This window comes from Dendropsophus ebraccatus, unplaced genomic scaffold (assembly GCF_027789765.1).
Source record: "Dendropsophus ebraccatus isolate aDenEbr1 unplaced genomic scaffold, aDenEbr1.pat pat_scaffold_1123_ctg1, whole genome shotgun sequence".
NCBI lineage: Eukaryota > Metazoa > Chordata > Amphibia > Anura > Hylidae > Dendropsophus > Dendropsophus ebraccatus.
This window is the reverse complement of record NW_027208540.1, coordinates 1-21,059: the sequence shown is the minus strand read 5'-3', so window position 1 is coordinate 21,059 and position 21,059 is coordinate 1. Positions and strand designations below refer to the sequence as shown.

The 21,059-nt window shown below is 49.1% G+C and overlaps 1 protein-coding gene, 1 non-coding gene and 8 pseudogenes across 2 annotated transcripts; all 10 read left to right on the top strand.

Moving 5' to 3' along the window:
- Positions 1-629: 629 nt before the first annotated feature.
- Positions 630-776, top strand: LOC138774815 (U2 spliceosomal RNA; annotated as a pseudogene).
- Positions 777-5,888: 5,112 nt separating this feature from the next.
- LOC138774808 (U2 spliceosomal RNA) lies at positions 5,889-6,104 on the top strand (annotated as a pseudogene).
- A 946-nt stretch (positions 6,105-7,050) lies between these two features.
- Positions 7,051-7,134, top strand: LOC138774819 (U2 spliceosomal RNA; annotated as a pseudogene).
- A 1,417-nt stretch (positions 7,135-8,551) lies between these two features.
- LOC138774802 (U2 spliceosomal RNA) lies at positions 8,552-8,741 on the top strand. The gene has a single exon (XR_011360402.1). It is a non-coding gene; the product is annotated as a U2 spliceosomal RNA (small nuclear RNA).
- A 945-nt stretch (positions 8,742-9,686) lies between these two features.
- On the top strand, positions 9,687-9,829 carry LOC138774816 (U2 spliceosomal RNA; annotated as a pseudogene).
- Positions 9,830-9,993: 164 nt separating this feature from the next.
- On the top strand, positions 9,994-11,219 carry LOC138774799 (zinc finger CCHC domain-containing protein 3-like; the record flags this gene model as incomplete). Its single annotated transcript, XM_069955710.1, has 1 exon — positions 9,994-11,219. A coding segment is annotated over exon 1 (1,125 nt), but the record flags the coding sequence as incomplete, so codon positions are not given.
- A 4,078-nt stretch (positions 11,220-15,297) lies between these two features.
- On the top strand, positions 15,298-15,477 carry LOC138774803 (U2 spliceosomal RNA; annotated as a pseudogene).
- A 2,420-nt stretch (positions 15,478-17,897) lies between these two features.
- Positions 17,898-18,103, top strand: LOC138774810 (U2 spliceosomal RNA; annotated as a pseudogene).
- A 1,750-nt stretch (positions 18,104-19,853) lies between these two features.
- LOC138774809 (U2 spliceosomal RNA) lies at positions 19,854-20,077 on the top strand (annotated as a pseudogene).
- A 945-nt stretch (positions 20,078-21,022) lies between these two features.
- On the top strand, positions 21,023-21,059 carry LOC138774820 (U2 spliceosomal RNA; annotated as a pseudogene; the record flags this gene model as incomplete).

Genomic DNA, 21,059 nt, shown 5'->3' with positions numbered 1-21,059 from the left:
TAGGTGGAAAGGTAGGTGCAGTTTATTAAACCGTTTCCTTTGGATTTGATTTCCTGGTGGCCGATGTATCCTGCTGATGCTGCCTGCCTACGGCTCCAGCTGGGAGAATTCACCCTCCATGTTCTTTGATAGATAGATTAGATACATTAGATAGAATAGATAGGATAGATAGGATAGATTAGATAGATAGATAGATAGATAGATAGATAGATAGATAGATAGATAGATAGATAGGTAGGTAGGTAGGTAGGTAGGTACGTACTAATAATAAGCTAGCCAGCTAGGCAGCCAGCCACAGAGACAGCCAGCCAGCTACAGAGACAGCCAGCCAAAGAGCTAGCTGCATGTCATGTATGCCAGACAGAGACGGAGACAGAGACAGAGACGTGTATGTCTGCCATCCATCAGGTGGAAGCAGACGCAGTGTGATTGGGGGGTGGAGCTATTCAGATTTGAGAGCAGAAAGGAAGACAGAGGCAGTGCTAGGCAATAGGAGATGCAGTGTGAAAGCACGTCCGGTCCGCCATCTGAGAGGGTGGAGCGCATAATAGGGTATGTATGTCTGGCTTCGCCTTAACAAGAAGGACGTGGTGTCCGAGAAGGGGAGTTTTCGGGAAACCGTTGTGGCCATCGCTTCTCGGCCTTTTGGCTAAGATCAAGTGTAGTACCTGTTGCTGCACTTGTTTCGAAGTCAAGAGGTGTCTGGGGTACCCGTCCTGTCGGCCTTGGGGGATTGTCCCCATGCTGCTATAGGCAGGCGGCTTAGTCCCCAGACAACGGGTTGCGATCGCCTCCTGCGATCTTCGGATCAAGGGAGGGCGGAGCGGAGCGTTGCGGAGCGGAGCTTTACGGAGCGAAGCAGAGCGTTACGTTGCGTACCATCGAGAACCATGGATGCGGATCCAGGTTCCGTACCGGCTTATGCCCGGATTAAGAACACTGTGCGAGTCATACTCACAGGTGATACGGAAGACACTCGAGGGCTGAAGTTTGTCGTGGAGGACGTGCTCATGGGAATTTTTAACATCCAGAAGCGAGAGATATTGGCGATCCAGGACTACCCCAGGCGTAGGATATACGATGTATCGTTCACCGAAGAGGGAATCTTTCGAGATTTCGTGGCGAGTATTCCCGGGAAGGAACATCCGAAGCTTGGGGGGGTCCAGATCATTGAGCACGTCCTCGATATTACCAAACTTGTAGTGATTAAGATGTATTCCCCTTTCGCTAGTCTAAAAGACGTGGAAGCCTTCCTGGCAGCCTACTTTAAGAGCGTGAAGTGTCAGGGGAAGATTATGAACGAGTTTGGTATTTGGACCTCAAAATGGCGGTTTTTAGTTACGTGCATTAACGACCCCAATTTTGTAGGGGGAGTGAGATTACCACCAGCACGTTTTAAATTGAACAACATGTGTGGCGACCTCTACTTTGCGGGAATGCCTGACTTCTGCAGGGCATGTCACAAATATGGGCACTCAAAAGAACAGTGTGACAGTACATGCAAGAAATGTGGCAGCTCCGAACATGAAACACAAGAGTGCCGTCAAGGAGCCAGATGTAATTTTTGCCACAACATCGGTCACCTGTATGCAAACTGTCCCCACAGACCGAGAAAGACGGAGCAGCCAGGGCAACCCAAGCCTAGACCAGGACACCAGCCTGGGCAACCAGAGACCCAAAGTGCCCCCCCACAAGAGCCGGAGACGGGTGATGCAATGGACACATCAGTGACTCCCCTAGAGAGATCGGCAGAGGGCCCTAAGGCGCAGAGGACGGGGAAAAAGAGAGCTGGTGGCCGGAAGGAGGCCCCTCCCCAGGAAACTGGGGTGGGAGGTGTGCCGACTGGCGCCGGCTCTCTGGCCCAACAGCCTTCGGTACAGGCTGTGCCAGAGTGGAAAGACCCCGGTGGTGAGGCCACGGTTAAGCGGCGCAAGGGCTCCGGGTCCCGGCTCTACTCGGAGGTGGTGCAGGAGGAGCCGATGGAAGTACTCACCGTTGTGGGGAAACCAAGTGACGCTCCTCCAAAGGCCCCACGCCGGGGCACCCCGCCCCCTCTCTGCCAGGAGGGGGCCTCAGGGGTCACCATCTCTGAGGTGCCGGAAACCGCAAGAAGCAAACATCCCACCCCTGCGGAGGGGATAGCGGAAGTAAGTGAGTCGGGAACCCAACAAACCGTGCTGCCCGTATGTTCTGTATGGGGTGACACTGTGGCCCCTGCTGCTGCCTGGGGTCCGGGGAGTCACTTGAGCGACGGTAGTTCATCCCCGGCATCGTCCATGTGCACAGTAGACTCGGACGTGGGGGGATATGAGAGCTCGAGTGGGGTCTCTGGTGTAGCCGGAGAGTTGTAGTCCTGTTGCGAGATTGATTTCCTTTACACTCTCCAATGGCTGAGTTGTCCGGTCTCTCACTTAACGTAAGAAGTCTACAGGCAAAAGTGAGAAGGGTTGCCCTTTTTAATTATCTGACGGTTTTTGCTGCTTCCGTCTTCTTCCTGCAGGAGTGCAGCATCCCGCATTGCATGACGTATAAGAAATATGAAGACGACTGGGTGCACGGTCCGTCAATCTGGTCTGGATCCAACGAATCCAGATCAGCAGGGGTCGCCATACTTTTTAAAGGGAACGTTTTAATTGATTCTTTTATTGAAATTTTACCAGGCAGAATTTTACTTGTAAAAGCTTTTATCAATGGTATTAAATGGCAGTTTTTAAACTTTTATGGTTCTCCTGAAAAAAATGAAAGAGCTAGAATGCTAGAAGTTTTACCGCTTTTTATTAACGATTCTGAACCTCTTGTTTTAGCAGGTGATTTTAACTGTATTTTAAGGGGGGAACGCCGGCTTTCAACCTCAGTGAGTAGAAACTATGATAAGACGTCTTCCATGCTTAAGAATATTGTTTTAGATTTTAAACTCACCGATGTTTTTAAGAAATGTAATATGAATGCACCTGAGGAAGCCGGCGTTACATGGGGTAACGTCAATTGCAAATCTAGAATTGATTTTATTTTCTGCTCTTATCAAGTACTGCCTTTTAAATGTGATCTTTTTACGAATATTTTTTCAGATCACAAGCTATTGTTTTTTAAAGTGAAAAGCGATTTTAACAGGAGAACTGGTAAGAATGCCTGGAAATTAAACGTGTCCCTTTTAGAAGATCCGCAGGTTTTATCTGATTTTATCACTTTTTATAAGGATTGCAGGCGAGTAAGAAATCCCAACATTCCCATCAGTGCTTGGTGGGAAAAAATGAAATTAAAGATAAAAGAATTTTTTATAGACGTTGGGATTTCAAAAGCTAAGGAGAAACGTGCCTTTTTTAACCTTTTAAATACTCGCCTGCAAACCCTGTACAAGTTCAGAGATCACGGTATTGAAGTAGAAAAAGAGATTATTGATATAAGGAAAGAGATCTCTCAGTGCCTGGAGCAGAAAGGGAAAGAACTGATATTCCGTTCTAAAATAAAACATCTGGAAGAGAACGAGACCTGCTCCAGGTACTTTTTTAAGAAAGTTACGGAAAAGAAAGTTTTAATTGACAATATTGATGATGAAAATGATGTACAGGGTATTTTAACAAAAGTGTATGAATTTTATGCGGATCTTTTTAACACAAAAAACATTGATGAATGTTTTTTAAATGACTCATTGGAGGAGATCACTAATGTTTTAGACCCTGTCTCCCAGTCCCTTTTATTACAGAACATCACGGAGCAGGAGGTTTTAGAGACTGTTAAAAGTTTTAAGACAGGTAAGGTACCTGGGCCCGACGGTATACCCATAGAATTTTATGTGACTTTTTACGGGATTTTAAAGGACGACCTTTTTAATCTCTTAACCGATGTTTTTAAGTCCAAAGCTCTCCCGGGGTCGTGGAAGAAGGGTGATGTCTCCCTCCTCTTCAAGAAGGGAGACAGGTCGAGTTTGAGGAATTGGAGACCAATCACCCTTCTGAATTGTGACTACAAGATCATGGCCAAACTGTGTGCAAACCGTCTGAAGGCCGTGATCGACAAGCTAATCCATTGCAATCAGGTCTGTGGGGTACCCGGGAGAAGCATCTGGGACATTTTAAACCTTATTAAGGACGTGATCAGCGATACCCAGTCAAGAAAAGGACAACTTGCCGTTTTATCCATAGACTTCGAAAAGGCATTTGACAGGGTATCGCATTTTTATCTTTTTAAGGTTTTAGAAAAAATGGGTATACCGGAGGGTTTTTTATTATCTCTTAAAGCGTTTTATCAAGGCTGCACAAGTAAAATTTTAGTAAATGGTTTTAAGACACGGAACATTCTTTTAAAATCCGGAGTGAAGCAGGGGTGTCCCTTGTCCCCACTGCTTTTCATCTGCGCCTTAGAGCCTCTAATGTGTGCCATTCGGAGAGACAAACAGATTCACGGAGTCCCCCTGCCGGGAGGAGGGGGACTCGAGGCCAAAGCAGTGGGGTACATGGATGATGTCACGGTGCTTTGCAGGGACGCCCCATCGCTTCAAAAAACTTTGAAGCAGATCCAGTTTTTTTCTTGTGCCTCCGGTTTTAAAGTTAATTTAAACAAAAGCAGCATTTTAAATATAAGTGGAATGGTTTTAAGAGACATTCCTGTTCCGGTGTCCGATACTGTGCAGATTTTAGGTGTCTCCTTCAATGAGTCAAACAATGGTTTTAGTAGCTGGGACTTGGTGGCGCAAAAAGTAAACCAAAAGCTATGTATGTGGAATATGAGAAAGCTGACGATGGAGGGGAGGGTTTTAATTACCAAAATGGTGATTTTACCTCTTTTATTGTATTTAAGTATGGTGTTTCCCCCTCCAGAAGTTGTTCTTAAAAAATAACCAAAGCTTGTTTTACCTTTTTATGGAGCTCCAAGATGGAAAAGCTAAAAAGAGAAACTGTATGTAAACCTAAGAAGATGGGTGGTAAGGACTTTCCTGATTTTAAAGCCTTTCTTTTAATCAAGTTTTTTAGCATGTGTTTTAACTCCCTGTCCAAAGAGAACTACTGGTCTTATTTTATACGTTTTAATACTGGGTATTTTATGAGGAGAAACGGGTGGTTTTCAACCATTTTAACTTCCCCATACGCTTTTAATCTACCCAAGCATTATAAGATTTTAGAGACAACAGTTAGTTTTTATGGTCTGAAGGGGAAAAGCGCTCAAAACTTGACAAACAGTAAAAAGATTTTAAAGGCTGTGAAGGAAAGTGGTTTTATTGCTCCTATTAAAAATTTTAATGAAGAAAAATGTAAAAAAATATGGGAAATGGCCAATGCTAATTATATTTTTAATCCACAGAAAGACCTGGCCTGGAGCTGCATCCACGAGTGTCTTCCATGCCGGGCATTCCAACACCGAAGAGGTTTAACCAACTCAGCGATCTGTCCGAGGGGAGGCTGCCAGGAAGCAGAGACCGTGCACCATCTGTTTTGGACTTGTTTTTACACGCAACACGTATGGACTAAAATATCCCCTCTGATAAAAAGAATTACTGGACTTAAAGAACTGAATCACGCTGCTGTTTTTTATGGTTGCTTGGAATGCCCAACAAGGACTCAAGAAATTATGGCATGGAAGACTATAAACTGTGTGAAGGCAGCTCTGTGGAAGGCCAGGAATATTTTATTATACAAACATGAGGTTTTATCTGTGAAGGACATTTTAACCATTTGTCTTAATGAGATGTATTATTATTATTTATTGGACAGAAAGCATTTCCCTGTTTTAGCAAGAAAATGGTTTTTAAGTGAATGGAGCTCTGTGATATAAGTCCACCAAGTCCCTTTTAATATGATTTTATGTGTTTTTATGCAAAACAATTGTATTTTATTGGAAAAATTGTATTTTATTGTACATTTTTATCCTTGTAAAAATACTTTGTTTTTGTAATAATTTGTTGACTTAAATAAAGAAAGCCCCCGTTGTAAGGGGTAGCCAACTTAAAAAAAAAATCTGTTCTTATCAGTTTAATATCTGATACGTCCCCTATCTGGGGACCATATATTAAATGGATTTTTAGAACAGGGAGATGGAAAAAGAGCTTGCTCTGTCCTCTCCAGGCATTGACCTGGTATTGCAGTGCCTCCAGGTTCAGTGCACCCCCTAATGAGTTTGCAAAAAACAGAGCAAAAGAATGAAGAAGGAAACAAGCCGGCTGCACCTGAAACTACTGTTTTGCAAGAAACATCCCTCGAGTGTGTTGTGCGCAGGTGGACCGACCCCGAAAAATTAGCCCGAGTGTGGCTACGAAAAGTTTGTTTGTCCAAGACTTGCTGGCCTCTGTTGCCATGGCAACCAACTGGCAGAGTTGTTTACAACTTGGCTGCCGGGCCAGTGCTGGTGATGTCATCGCGGGACGTGATGTCATCAAGGCTTTGCTGCTATACACAGCTGCCAGCACAACAAGCAGCTCAGTTGCAGCCGGTCAAGCGACCGAGCAGGTAGGTGGAAAGGTAGGTGCAGTTTATTAAACCGTTTCCTTTGGATTTGATTTCCTGGTGGCCGATGTATCCTGCTGATGCTGCCTGCCTACGGCTCCAGCTGGGAGAATTCACCCTCCATGTTCTTTGATAGATAGATTAGATACATTAGATAGAATAGATAGGATAGATAGGATAGATTAGATAGATAGATAGATAGATAGATAGATAGATAGGTAGGTAGGTAGGTAGGTAGGTACGTACTAATAATAAGCTAGCCAGCTAGGCAGCCAGCCACAGAGACAGCCAGCCAGCTACAGAGACAGCCAGCCAAAGAGCTAGCTGCATGTCATGTATGCCAGACAGAGACGGAGACAGAGACAGAGACGTGTATGTCTGCCATCCATCAGGTGGAAGCAGACGCAGTGTGATTGGGGGGTGGAGCTATTCAGATTTGAGAGCAGAAAGGAAGACAGAGGCAGTGCTAGGCAATAGGAGATGCAGTGTGAAAGCACGTCCGGTCCGCCATCTGAGAGGGTGGAGCGCATAATAGGGTATGTATGTCTGGCTTCGCCTTAACAAGAAGGACGTGGTGTCCGAGAAGGGGAGTTTTCGGGAAACCGTTGTGGCCATCGCTTCTCGGCCTTTTGGCTAAGATCAAGTGTAGTATCTACAGGAGATCTGGTTGAAAGGTGCCCGGGGTACCCGACCTGTTGGCCTTGGAGAAGTGGCTCCATGCTGCTATTGGCAGGCGGATTAGTCCCCGGGCAACGAGAAGCGATCTCACCTATCTGCGGTTAGCAGGTGAGGTGTTCTCGAGTGTCTTTTTTCCTGTTCAGGAGTCGTTGGTTTGGACCTAGAGCTATGGAGGCTACAAACCAGGATGGATCATACACCGGAGAAGTACCATCATATGCCCGGATGCGGAATGGTGTCCGGTTTATCCTGCACGATGCTGGGAAAAGAGAGCGTGGACTGGCCTTTATCGTGGAGGAACTTCTTATTAAGTTGTTCGGAGTTAAGAAGAACCAGATCTTGGCTATTTTGGAGTTTCCCAGACGAGGGGTTTACGACCTAGTGCTGAACTCGGAGGAGGATCACAGCTTTCTGATGGGTAAGCTGGAATGTGTGAGGGAAAATGTGTTGCTAAATGGAACTGACGTCATTTCTCATTTCCCGAGGAGAGAGCGCGTAGTGACTGTTAGGATGTACAGTCCGTACATTGAAGAAGAGGAGATATCGGATTTCTTATCAAGATTTTGCGAAGACATTACCCCAAAAGGAAAGGTCCTAAATCAATATGGACTGTGGACAATGAAGTGGAAATTTGTGGTGAAATTCAAGGTCCAGGCAGACGGGAGTCTGTGTTTTCCACCGGGTCGGTTCAAGATTGGACGGATCAACGGGGACCTGTTTTATGCAGGCATGGACGATTTCTGTAGGAAGTGCAAGAACTATGGACATGTCAAAGATAACTGTACAGTTCTTTGGTGTGGGAAGTGCCAGAAGGAGGGACATTTGCCTGACACGTGCAAACAGCAAAAAGCATGTCATCTATGTGGTAGTGTTGATCACTTATATGTTTCTTGCCCTAAGAAAAGGAAAAGAAATAGGGAAAAAGAAAAGGATGAGCCTGCACCTGGGAAAGTGAGTAGGGAGGAGATTGTCCCGAAGGAGGTGGTCCCAGAGCGGGAGGGCAGCCCTGGTCCTTCAGTCAAGAGGGCTCCCAGGGAGGGAGAGAGAAAAAAGGAGAAGAAAAAGGAGACAGAAGAGGGGAAGTCGTGGTCTGAAAGACCTTATACAGAGGAGGAAAGGAAAGATCTTGAATGTGTGCCAAAAGAGTTTTGGGTGCAGGTAGAGGCTCTAGAAAGAGAGTCCTATTGTAATCATTTAAGTGAAGCAGTAAGGTCACATGTGGAAAAGCAGGGTAAAAGGTTTTGTGAAACTTACAAAGTGCCCCCAAGTGTTATCAGAAGATTAGAGGCGTCAAGTTCTGTATCTTTCATTATGATTCGTTTATTGTGTTATTTTGCTTTCAAAGGCGGTATGAGACCTTGATTTGTGTTATGTTTTTGATTTGTTAAAAAATTCTTTTATTTTGTAAATAATTTGTTTTGAATAAAATTGTTGATATCCCCTTTGTGGGATAGCCAACTTAAAAAAAAAAAATCTGTTCTTATCAGTTTAATATCTGATACGTCCCCTATCTGGGGACCATATATTAAATGGATTTTTAGAACAGGGAGATGGAAAAAGAGCTTGCTCTGTCCTCTCCAGGCATTGACCTGGTATTGCAGTGCCTCCAGGTTCAGTGCACCCCCTAATGAGTTTGCAAAAAACAGAGCAAAAGAATGAAGAAGGAAACAAGCCGGCTGCACCTGAAACTACTGTTTTGCAAGAAACATCCCTCGAGTGTGTTGTGCGCAGGTGGACCGACCCCGAAAAATTAGCCCGAGTGTGGCTACGAAAAGTTTGTTTGTCCAAGACTTGCTGGCCTCTGTTGCCATGGCAACCAACTGGCAGAGTTGTTTACAACTTGGCTGCCGGGCCAGTGCTGGTGATGTCATCGCGGGACGTGATGTCATCAAGGCTTTGCTGCTATACACAGCTGCCAGCACAACAAGCAGCTCAGTTGCAGCCGGTCAAGCGACCGAGCAGGTAGGTGGAAAGGTAGGTGCAGTTTATTAAACCGTTTCCTTTGGATTTGATTTCCTGGTGGCCGATGTATCCTGCTGATGCTGCCTGCCTACGGCTCCAGCTGGGAGAATTCACCCTCCATGTTCTTTGATAGATAGATTAGATACATTAGATAGAATAGATAGGATAGATAGGATAGATAGATAGATAGATAGATAGATAGATAGATAGATAGGTAGGTAGGTAGGTAGGTAGGTAGGTACTAATAATAAGCTAGCCAGCTAGGCAGCCAGCCACAGAGACAGCCAGCCAGCTACAGAGACAGCCAGCCAAAGAGCTAGCTGCATGTCATGTATGCCAGACAGAGACGGAGACAGAGACAGAGACGTGTATGTCTGCCATCCATCAGGTGGAAGCAGACGCAGTGTGATTGGGGGGTGGAGCTATTCAGATTTGAGAGCAGAAAGGAAGACAGAGGCAGTGCTAGGCAATAGGAGATGCAGTGTGAAAGCACGTCCGGTCCGCCATCTGAGAGGGTGGAGCGCATAATAGGGTATGTATGTCTGGCTTCGCCTTAACAAGAAGGACGTGGTGTCCGAGAAGGGGAGTTTTCGGGAAACCGTTGTGGCCATCGCTTCTCGGCCTTTTGGCTAAGATCAAGTGTAGTACCTTGTCTTACTGAACTGCCTTGACTTGACGGCTCAGGTCCTGGGGTACCCCCTGCACTCGGCCTTTGGGCATCGGCGATTTAATTCGTCTTAAGCTCACTGCAGCTATTGGGTGTAGGGCTATTCCCCAGGAACGAGAGTGAACCTTCCTCTCGGCCTGCTGCTCGATTGTCCTGTGCCCGACGGTTTGACCGGAGAACCACTTCGATTCCGCCTGCCGACGAACGATCGACGAAGACGCCCCGGAACCCCGAGAAGGACGACGCTGAACCCCGAAGAAGCCGGCGACGAGGATTTGCATCTCTCCGCCCCCTTCGACGAGGATCTGCATAACTCCGCCCACCAGGAAGGAGCTCGACCAGGAGAAGCGATGGCCTCTTCAGCACCGGAGAAGACCCAGCAGAGGAAGGAAGCGAGGAAGAGCCAGGAGGCCCAGGTCGTGGATGCCTCTTCCTCTGCCGCCCCAGCTCAGCCGACGACCAGCAAGGCTGCGGATCCAGGCGTCCCTACACTGCGGCCCTGGATGCGCACTACGGTGGCCATGCGACTGAAGAAGGTGGATGGTAGAGAGCCGGACATGTCTGAGGATGTGTTCGCCAAGAAGATGGTCCTGGACCAGGGTTTCTCCAAGGCTGAAACCCTCAGCATCTTCTTCTTTACTGGGATCTTCTATGTGACATTTGCCTCCTTCAACACCTGCAGGAGGTACTGGGAGGCGGTAAAGGCAGCGAGGCCCGAATCCCCTTTCTCTCGCTTTGTAAGCAACTGCTTAATCCAAAGGGAGGAGAGGCGGGTGACGGTTTCAATCCTTAACCCGTACATCCCAGGCAAGGACATCGCCACATTCCTTGCAAGGTACTGCACAGTGGTCAAGGAACCCTCCAAGATCCTGAGCAGCCTTGGATTCTGGACTGGCAAGTGGTCGGTGGTCGTGAGGCTCAACAGGGATGAGTCATCGGACGACGGTTTCCAGCACCTGCCTCAGGCTTTCTCTTTGGGTGACGCTCCAGGCTTCATCTATTACCCGGATATGCCGCAGATCTGCAGGAGATGCAGCAAGAAGGGTCATCAGGCGAAGGACTGCAGCGAAGATTCCTGTAGAGTCTGCCGAGTGCCGGGGCATGGGACCAAGGACTGTCCGAAGGCAAAAACCTGCAACCTCTGCGGCCATGCGGACCACAGCTACAGGGCCTGCCCACAGAGGGAAAAGAGAACGTGGGCATCCGTGGTTGCCAAAGCTCCGACCGGCCAGCAGCCGGCCGTAGCCCAAGCAGCGCAGAAGCCCAAGGAGAAGGAGAAGAAGAAGAAGGAGGGTAAGAGGACGACGGCCCCTAACCCTCCCCCCACCCCCGCCCTCCCTACCCCTTCCCCCTCCCCTCCTTCCCCCCCTCCCCCCTCTCCCTCCCCGCCCACCCCCACTGAGGAATCCCTCCCCTATCCCATTGCCTCAGTGGGTCCCCTGTCCCCCGCCCCTACCCCCACCCTCCCACCCCACTCCCCCAACCCAGCAGCACTAACCTTTCCTCCCGCTGCTGTGGTTCTCTCCTTGGAGGATTTTCCCCCTCTTGTCCCCACAGTGGTTCCCGACAGGAAGAGGAAAGTGAGGGACAGCCCATCGGCTGAGACCTCCAAGAAAAAGATCATCGAGGTCTGCGAAGATGACCTCCCGGAGGAAAGCGACATGGATCAGGTGGTGGAGAATCTGGTCGACGAACCGGAGGCTTTCGACTTCGAGGACGTCCCAGAGAATGCACACCTGAAAGAGGCGCTGGAGGAGTGCATACGGGAATGGGTCGGGCCGGCGGGCCCCGAAGAAGAGGATCCGCCCGACCGGAGTGGTATCGTATGAGTCTGTGACTAACCCTTTTCTTTTCTCCCCATGGCTAATCTTTCCATCTTTAGCTTAAATGTGCGGAGTATGAGAGATAGGTCTAGATTCCAGACAGTTCTTTCGTTTTTGAATGCTCAGTTGTGCGATGTGTATATGTTGCAGGAATGTGCTCTGTCCTCTTCTAGGTCCTACAACCATCTGGCCAGGCAGTGGTCCCACGGTCCCTCCTACTGGTCCGGCGGGGGCGACTGTAAGTCCGCAGGGGTCGCCATCCTGATCAGGGGAGGCAACTTTACACTTGATTCTGTTCAGGAGCTTGTCTGTGGCAGATTGCTAATTGCAGACGGCTCTTGGGCGGGGGAGCCCGTAAGGCTCATCAATGTGTATGCCTCTCCTGAGAAGGGTGCGCGTCTGGAACTATTCCAGGCCCTGCGGGCCCAGCTCGCAACCTCCAGGGCTGTAGTGTTGGGTGGGGACTTCAACTGCCCCATTGAAGCGGACGGACGCAGTTCTGGGACATCTGTCAAGTTGGATGTCACATCCAAACTGCTCATCGAGATGGTGACTGAAGCATCCTTGCAGGACGTTGTTGGGTCCATCGGGAACGGCTCTGTTAATTATACATGGAGCCGCCCCGATGGCTCGCTCCGTTCTCGGATTGACTTTGTGTTTGCCTCTCGAGCAGTCAGGCAGACTAGGCACTCTATGGTTCCCTGCTTCTTCTCTGACCACAGGGCCATTCTGTTTCAAGGGGTTCTGGGCCATGGTTTCCCATCTGGCCCAGGCTCTTGGAAGCTGAATTGTGCTCTACTGGCTCAGGAGGAGGTTCTGGAGGAGCTTAGAGAGGCCTACATCGTATGGCGCAACGATAAATGTATGTTTGAGCGTGTTAGTGATTGGTGGGAATTTGTTAAGGTTCAATTTCGCAGTTTCTTTCAGGCCAAGAGTCGTCAACAGGCGTGCGGAAGAAAGAGGGACTTCAGGAGGCTGCAGCGCGAGCTGCGGTCACTGCAAGACCTTCTCCGGTGCGGCTGGGACGTGAAGGAGGAGCTGGAGGAGACCAAAAAGAGCTTGCAAAGGCACTTTGAGGAGGAATCCAAGCGAATCGTCTTCCGTTCCAAGGTGGAGAACCTGGAGAAGGGTGAGAAATGTAACTCGTTCTTTTTCAGGAAACTCCACGCCGGCCACACGCCCCTGACTGAGCTGCGGGATGAGACCGGAAGTTTGCGGAAGGGCAAAGAGGACGTGATGGGGGTTGTCACCAGCTTCTACCGCAGCCTCTACGCCCCGAAGACCACCGACTCCGAAGTGGCCGACGAGTTCCTGTCAGGTATCACTAACGTTGTTGATCCCGCAGGTGCGTCGGCCATGGACGCCCCCTTGACGGTGGGGGAGCTGCTCTCTGCCGCTAAATCCTTTAGGCCTGGCAGGACCCCGGGCAGTGATGGTCTCCCAGCGGAGCTCTATGTAGCGCTGGGGGATCTCATTTGCCCGGTCCTGTTGGAGCTGTACGAGGAGATGGTGGTGGAGGGCAGAATGCCTCCGTCGTTGAGGGAGGGTACGATCACGATCCTGTATAAGCGGAAGGGGGAGAGATGTGACTTGAAAAATTGGCGTCCCATCTCTCTCTTGAACGTGGACTACAAGATCCTCGCCAAGGTGCTGGCCAACCGGCTGAAGAAGGTCATCGGTCAGGTCGTCCATCTGGACCAGACCTGTGGCATTCCCGGCCGCAGGATCGCAGACAGCCTCGCCCTAGTGAGGGACACGGTCCATTACATCCAAAGCCGCCGTGCACACGCGGCCCTGGTCAGCCTTGATCAGGAGAAGGCTTTCGACCGGGTCTCTCACGAGTTCATGGGCAGGGCACTGCGTAGGTTAGGACTTGGTGATATGTTTTGTCGTTTTGTTAACGTGATGTATTTTGATATTTTCAGCAGGGTACTGGTGAACGGCTGGAAGACTGACCCCTTTCCGGTTCTTTCTGGGGTCAGACAAGGCTGCCCTCTCTCACCTCTCCTTTTTGTTTGTGTTATAGAATCCTTCGCGGAGGCTATACGGCAGAACGGAGAGATCAGAGGGATCACCGTACCCGGACCCGATCGACACGAGGTCAAGTGCTCGCTGTACATGGACGACGTGACCGTCTTCTGCGCTGACCAGCGTTCGGTGACTGCACTCGTCCAGACCTGCGAGAAGTTCGGAAAGGCTTCAGGGGCAAAGGTCAACTGCGGGAAGTCGGAGGCTATGCTCTTCGGGGAGTGGCACCTGGCTTCCTCCGACTCCCTCACCGTTTACCATCAAACCGGACTTCATCAAGATCCTTGGAGTCTGGTTCGGAAAGGAAGGCGCGGCCCTCAAGTCCTGGGAAGAGCGATTGGCTAAGGTCAATACGAAGATCGGGCTGTGGAGCCTCAGACACCTCACCATTGAGGGCAAAGCATTGGTCCTGAGGAACGAAGTTCTGCCTGTGCTTCAGTACACCGCACAGGCCTGGCCCCCCCCATGTCACCGTCTGCAGGGCCATCACCAGGACCGTGTTTTGTTTCATCTGGGGCTCCAAAATGGACAGAGTGAAGCGCTCCGTGATGTACAAGGAACCCCGCAAGGGCGGAAAAGGTGTTCCGGATATCCCTACCTTGCTGCGGGCAGCCTTCGTATGTGACTGTGTGCGGAGGACTCTGCAACAGAAAAATGGCTCTGCGGGCAGGTCCATGTCTCGCCTGTTCCTCCTCCCCCTCTGGAGGGGTCTGAGCTGGGACAAGTGGGACAGCTCCATCCCTTACAACTGGCACACTCCCTGGTTCTACGGGGGCGTCGTCAAGTTTGTGAGGGAACACCAACTGGAGGGACTCAAGCCCGACTTGTGGAAGCCAAAAACTGTCCACAAGCTCATCAGAGCACAGGACCCTATGGAGCTCGTTCCAGGGCTCACTGCGGCCACCGCAGAGACTGTATGGACTAATGTGGCTTCGGCGAAGTTGACCAACGGGCACAAGGACTTGTCTTGGATGGCCATTCAGGGGGGACTGCCCTTGAGGTCATTCATGCATGCCCGCAACCTGTGCAAAACGCGGGTACTGCCCCCGGTGCCCCTTCGTGGAGGAAACATCTTTGCACCTCTTTTGGCAGTGTCCGTTTGCTCAGGGCCTGTTGGACGCCCTGGAACTTGAACTCAGTGACTGCGTGCCCAGGAACAGGCTAACGCACTGCGCGGTGCTGTACGGCCTGTTCCCTGGGAATTTCGGCGATGAGGCAACCCGGGAGGCCTGGCGCCTTATGAACTGTTTTAAGGACGCTATATGGCTTGCCAGGAACCGCCTCATTCTGAAGAAGGAGAGGATGTCCTTTCTGGACTGCCGCAGGCTGGTCCACAGCCTGCTCAGAGACTATTCCATCATGGACAGATCGGACCAGGAAGAAGAGGATTGATACCCCTCTCCTTCCCCCTCTCCCCTTGTGTTGTGTCGTCTTTCAATAAAGCTTCGGGCCTGTGATTTCCCCTCCCTACCCCCCTCTTTCCCACCCCCCTTACCCCATCACTTGTCTGTATTGCTTTATTGTTTGTTGTTTTAGGATTGCTAAGGTATGCGGGAATGTTAGTGTAGCGGGTGGTATGATGTATAGCGTAGGGAGCCTGTGCTGTATGTTGTACCATGGTGCTGAGTATGTAGTGTCTTATTTATTGAACTGTGCTGCGTCACAGTTTATGTATGCCTGACGACGACTGATTGTAATAAAGATATTTTCAATCAAAAAAAAAAAAAAATCTGTTCTTATCAGTTTAATATCTGATACGTCCCCTATCTGGGGACCATATATTAAATGGATTTTTAGAACAGGGAGATGGAAAAAGAGCTTGCTCTGTCCTCTCCAGGCATTGACCTGGTATTGCAGTGCCTCCAGGTTCAGTGCACCCCCTAATGAGTTTGCAAAAAACAGAGCAAAAGAATGAAGAAGGAAACAAGCCGGCTGCACCTGAAACTACTGTTTTGCAAGAAACATCCCTCGAGTGTGTTGTGCGCAGGTGGACCGACCCCGAAAAATTAGCCCGAGTGTGGCTACGAAAAGTTTGTTTGTCCAAGACTTGCTGGCCTCTGTTGCCATGGCAACCAACTGGCAGAGTTGTTTACAACTTGGCTGCCGGGCCAGTGCTGGTGATGTCATCGCGGGACGTGATGTCATCAAGGCTTTGCTGCTATACACAGCTGCCAGCACAACAAGCAGCTCAGTTGCAGCCGGTCAAGCGACCGAGCAGGTAGGTGGAAAGGTAGGTGCAGTTTATTAAACCGTTTCCTTTGGATTTGATTTCCTGGTGGCCGATGTATCCTGCTGATGCTGCCTGCCTACGGCTCCAGCTGGGAGAATTCACCCTCCATGTTCTTTGATAGATAGATTAGATACATTAGATAGAATAGATAGGATAGATAGGATAGATTAGATAGATAGATAGATAGATAGATAGGTAGGTAGGTAGGTAGGTAGGTAGGTACGTACTAATAATAAGCTAGCCAGCTAGGCAGCCAGCCACAGAGGACAGCCAGCCAGCTACAGAGACAGCCAGCCAAAGAGCTAGCTGCATGTCATGTATGCCAGACAGAGACGGAGACAGAGACAGAGACGTGTATGTCTGCCATCCATCAGGTGGAAGCAGACGCAGTGTGATTGGGGGGTGGAGCTATTCAGATTTGAGAGCAGAAAGGAAGACAGAGGCAGTGCTAGGCAATAGGAGATGCAGTGTGAAAGCACGTCCGGTCCGCCATCTGAGAGGGTGGAGCGCATAATAGGGTATGTATGTCTGGCTTCGCCTTAACAAGAAGGACGTGGTGTCCGAGAAGGGGAGTTTTCGGGAAACCGTTGTGGCCATCGCTTCTCGGCCTTTTGGCTAAGATCAGCGATCCCTCACCTACTTGCTTGCCAATGGAGGTGTTTTTGTTCCTGTTCGGTGTGCTGGCGGAGGCGATATTTTGAAGATGGATGCAACCAATATGGATGGAACCACGGCAGAAGAAGTCCCGGCTTATGCAAAGATTAGAAACGGATGTCGTTTTACGTTAAAAGATCCGGGAAAGAAAGAATTGGGCTGGTCTTCTTGGTGGAAGAGGTTCTGTTTAAGCTCCTTGGGTTACAGCGGAGTCAAGTTTTGGCCTTGTTGGAGTTCCCAAAGCGTGGTGTATACGACCTGGTGTTGGCTTCAGAAGAGGATTACAGCTTTCTGATGGGTAAGATCGAATGTTGCAAGGGAAATGTTATATTGAACGGTATTGATATATGTCTCATTTCCCGAGGATGAGAAAGACTGATCACGGTGCGGATGTACAGCCCCTATGTGAACGAAGAGGAAATTGCGGGTTTTTCTGGCAAAGTACTGCGAGGAAATTGCTCCAAAAGGAAAAGTCTTAAATCAGTTCGGACTTTGGACAATGAAGTGGAGGTTTGCTGTGAAGTTCAAAGTGTTGGAGAATGGGAAACTGTGTATGCCTCCAGGACGTTTCAGGATTGGAGCTGTTAATGGAGACTGTTTTTTTGCAGGCTATGACGACTTTTGTCGTAAATGTAAAAAGTATGGACATTTGAAGGAACATTGTACTGTGATATTTTGCACAAAATGTCAAACAGAGGGGCATGTGGCGGAGTCATGCAATCAGAAGAAGGTGTGCCATTTGTGTGGGAGTGCAGAGCACCTGTACGCTGTTTGTCCACTTAGAAGGAAGCGGGGGAGGGAGAAGGAGGAAGGGCAGGAAGCAGCTGGAGGGAGTGAGAGTCCTCAGCAGGAGGAGAGTATGGACCCTTCAGTTAGAAGGACTCCTAGGGAGGTGGAGAGAGTTCCCAGAGAGGAGGAGAAAAGGAAAAAGGACAGTAAGGTCCCTTCAGAGGAAGGAGAAGGGATCGTAGTATTGTGTCTCAGGATGTATGGATGATATAGAGTCATATAGAAAAGAGGAGTTTCTATGGTCGGGTGGGAGAAAAAGTTAGAGTTAGTTTGGGGAAAGAGAGTGAAGGGTTTTTTGAGACTTATCAAATGCCTTGTGAGATAATGAAGCGATTAGAAGAGTGTAAGTCTATCTCGCCGACTATGCTTCGTATATTGACTTATTTGCGTTTAAGGAGGTTTGCGAGCTTGATGAAATTATGTTGGTTTCTTTTCTTTTTGTTATTTAAAGGGAAGATAGATATGGGTTTTGTTTTTGGGGTTTTGGTTTTTTTTCCCCGTTTTTGTTATGTACATTGTAATGTAAATTTAATTTTGTTATGGATATGTGAGTTTGATCTGTGTTATGTTTTTGATTTGTGAAAATTCTTTTATTTTGTAAATAATTTGTTTTGAATAAAATTGTTGATATCCCCTTTTGTGGGATAGCCAACTTAAAAAAAAAAAAAAAAAAAAAAAAAAACTCTGTTCTTATCAGTTTAATATCTGATACGTCCCTATCTGGGGACCATATATTAAATGGATTTTTAGAACAGGGAGATGGAAAAAGAGCTTGCTCTGTCCTCTCCAGGCATTGACCTGGTATTGCAGTGCCTCCAGGTTCAGTGCACCCCCTAATGAGTTTGCAAAAAAACAGAGCAAAAGAATGAAGAAGGAAACAAGCCGGCTGCACCTGAAACTACTGTTTTGCAAGAAACATCCCTCGAGTGTGTTGTGCGCAGGTGGACCGACCCCGAAAAATTAGCCCGAGTGTGGCTACGAAAAGTTTGTTTGTCCAAGACTTGCTGGCCTCTGTTGCCATGGCAACCAACTGGCAGAGTTGTTTACAACTTGGCTGCCGGGCCAGTGCTGGTGATGTCATCGCGGGACGTGATGTCATCAAGGCTTTGCTGCTATACACAGCTGCCAGCACAACAAGCAGCTCAGTTGCAGCCGGTCAAGCGACCGAGCAGGTAGGTGGAAAGGTAGGTGCAGTTTATTAAACCGTTTCCTTTGGATTTGATTTCCTGGTGGCCGATGTATCCTGCTGATGCTGCCTGCCTACGGCTCCAGCTGGGAGAATTCACCCTCCATGTTCTTTGATAGATAGATTAGATACATTAGATAGAATAGATAGGATAGATAGGATAGATTAGATAGATAGATAGATAGATAGGTAGGTAGGTAGGTAGGTAGGTAGGTAGGTACGTACTAATAATAAGCTAGCCAGCTAGGCAGCCAGCCACAGAGACAGCCAGCCAGCTACAGAGACAGCCAGCCAAAGAGCTAGCTGCATGTCATGTATGCCAGACAGAGACGGAGACAGAGACAGAGACGTGTATGTCTGCCATCCATCAGGTGGAAGCAGACGCAGTGTGATTGGGGGGTGGAGCTATTCAGATTTGAGAGCAGAAAGGAAGACAGAGGCAGTGCTAGGCAATAGGAGATGCAGTGTGAAAGCACGTCCGGTCCGCCATCTGAGAGGGTGGAGCGCATAATAGGGTATGTAGTCTGGCTTCGCCTTAACAAGAAGGACGTGGTGTCCGAGAAGGGGAGTTTTCGGGAAACCGTTGTGGCCATCGCTTCTCGGCCTTTGGCTAAGATCAAGTGTAGTACCGCTCGTGAGAGAGCAGGGAAACACACGGAGGGAATAAGGGTTGAGCAGGTGGCTGGCCGCGGCAAGTCAGCCGGTGCAAGATGCCATGACCCTCCGGATCTGTGCCGGGGGCTCGAGGGGGCTGAGAGCCGAGGTGCCAGAAGTGCCTGGGAGTGGTGACCCCAGGGTGCCGTAACTCACTGGAGATGGGATCCCACTGAGTGAAAGCACTTAGCACGGTACTTCACTATCACCCCTTGAGCACACTCACCTTTAGCTTTCCGGTCTCCGGCTGTTGAGAGCTATGGGTAATTTTTATAGATCCGGCCGGATGTCCGGGCTGTATCACACAGCACCATCTTTATTTATTTAATTTAATTTTTGTCACTGTGTGTTCACTTTTTCACGTGTGTTTTTGTCACAAGGATTTTCTAGGTTGCGGTCGCCCTTCTGGGTGTCCCCTAGAGGTCTAGGGGAGGCATGTGTGGCCATCAGGTCCTTGCCTCCCTGCACCCCCTGGGTCTCCTTCGGGAGATAGCCAAAACCGTTTGGGTACGGCTGCTCATTGGCGAAAGCCCTTAGCTAACGCTGGGGTGGTTGCTATGAGCGCATTGGTCCTCTCTCTGCTTCCTGCGGTGAGAGGATAGTGAGAGGAATATTTGTCCCGAACCTTTGCAGGTGCCTTCTGGCCCGGAAGGGGATGGGAATGTGGTTGGTTGGGGGCCCATCTCTTTTTAGAGTGGGCTTGCGATAGACCGCATCCTTGTTGCACTTTTTGTGTGGCACGTCTGCACCTTTTTGTGCACTTGGGTGAGAGCCACGCTCTCGGACTCAAAAGAAAAAAAAAAAAAAAAAAAAAATCTGTTCTTATCAGTTTAATATCTGATACGTCCCCTATCTGGGGGACCATATATTAAATGGATTTTTAGAACAGGGAGATGGAAAAAGAGCTTGCTCTGTCCTCTCCAGGCATTGACCTGGTATTGCAGTGCCTCCAGGTTCAGTGCACCCCCCTAATGGTTTGCAAAAAACAGAGCAAAAGAATGAAGAAGGAAACAAGCCGGCTGCACCTGAACTACTGTTTTGCAAGAAACATCCCTCGAGTGTGTTGTGCGCAGGTGGACCGACCCCGAAAAATTAGCCGAGTGTGGCTACGAAAAGTTTTGTTTGTCCAAGACTTGCTGGCCTCTGTTGCCATGGCAACCCAACTGGCAGAGTTGTTTACAACTTGGCTGCCGGGCAGTGCTGGTGATGTCATCGCGGGAACGTGATGTCATCAAGGCTTTGCTGCTATACACAGCTGCCAGCACAACAAGCAGCTCAGTTGCAGCCGGTCAAGCGACCGAGCAGGTAGGTGGAAAGGTAGGTGCAGTTTATTAAACCGTTTCCTTTGGATTTGATTTCTGGTGGCGATGTATCCTGCTGATGCTGCCTGCCTACGGCTCCAGCTGGGAGAATTCACCCTCCATGTTCTTTGATAGATAGATTAGATACATTAGATAGAATAGATAGGATAGATAGGATAGATTAGATAGATAGATAGATAGATAGGTAGGTAGGTAGGTAGGTAGGTAGGTAGGTAGGTACGTACTAATAATAAGCTAGCCAGCTAGGCAGCCCAGCCACAGAGACAGCCAGCCAGCTACAGAGACAGCCAGCCAAAGAGCTAGCTGCATGTCATGTATGCCAGACAGAGACGGAGACAGAGACAGAGACGTGTATGTCTGCCATCCATCAGGTGGAAGCAGACGCAGTGTGATTGGGGGGTGGAGCTATTCAGATTTTGAGAGCAGAAAGGAAGACAGAGGCAGTGCTAGGCAATAGGAGATGCAGTGTGAAAGCACGTCGGTCCGCCCATCTGAGAGGGTGGAGCGCATAATAGGGTATGTATGTCTGGCTTCGCCTTAACAAGAAGGACGTGGTGTCCGAGAAGGGGAGTTTTCGGGAAACCGTGTGGCCATCGCTTCTCGGCCTTTTGGCTAAGATCAAGTGTAGT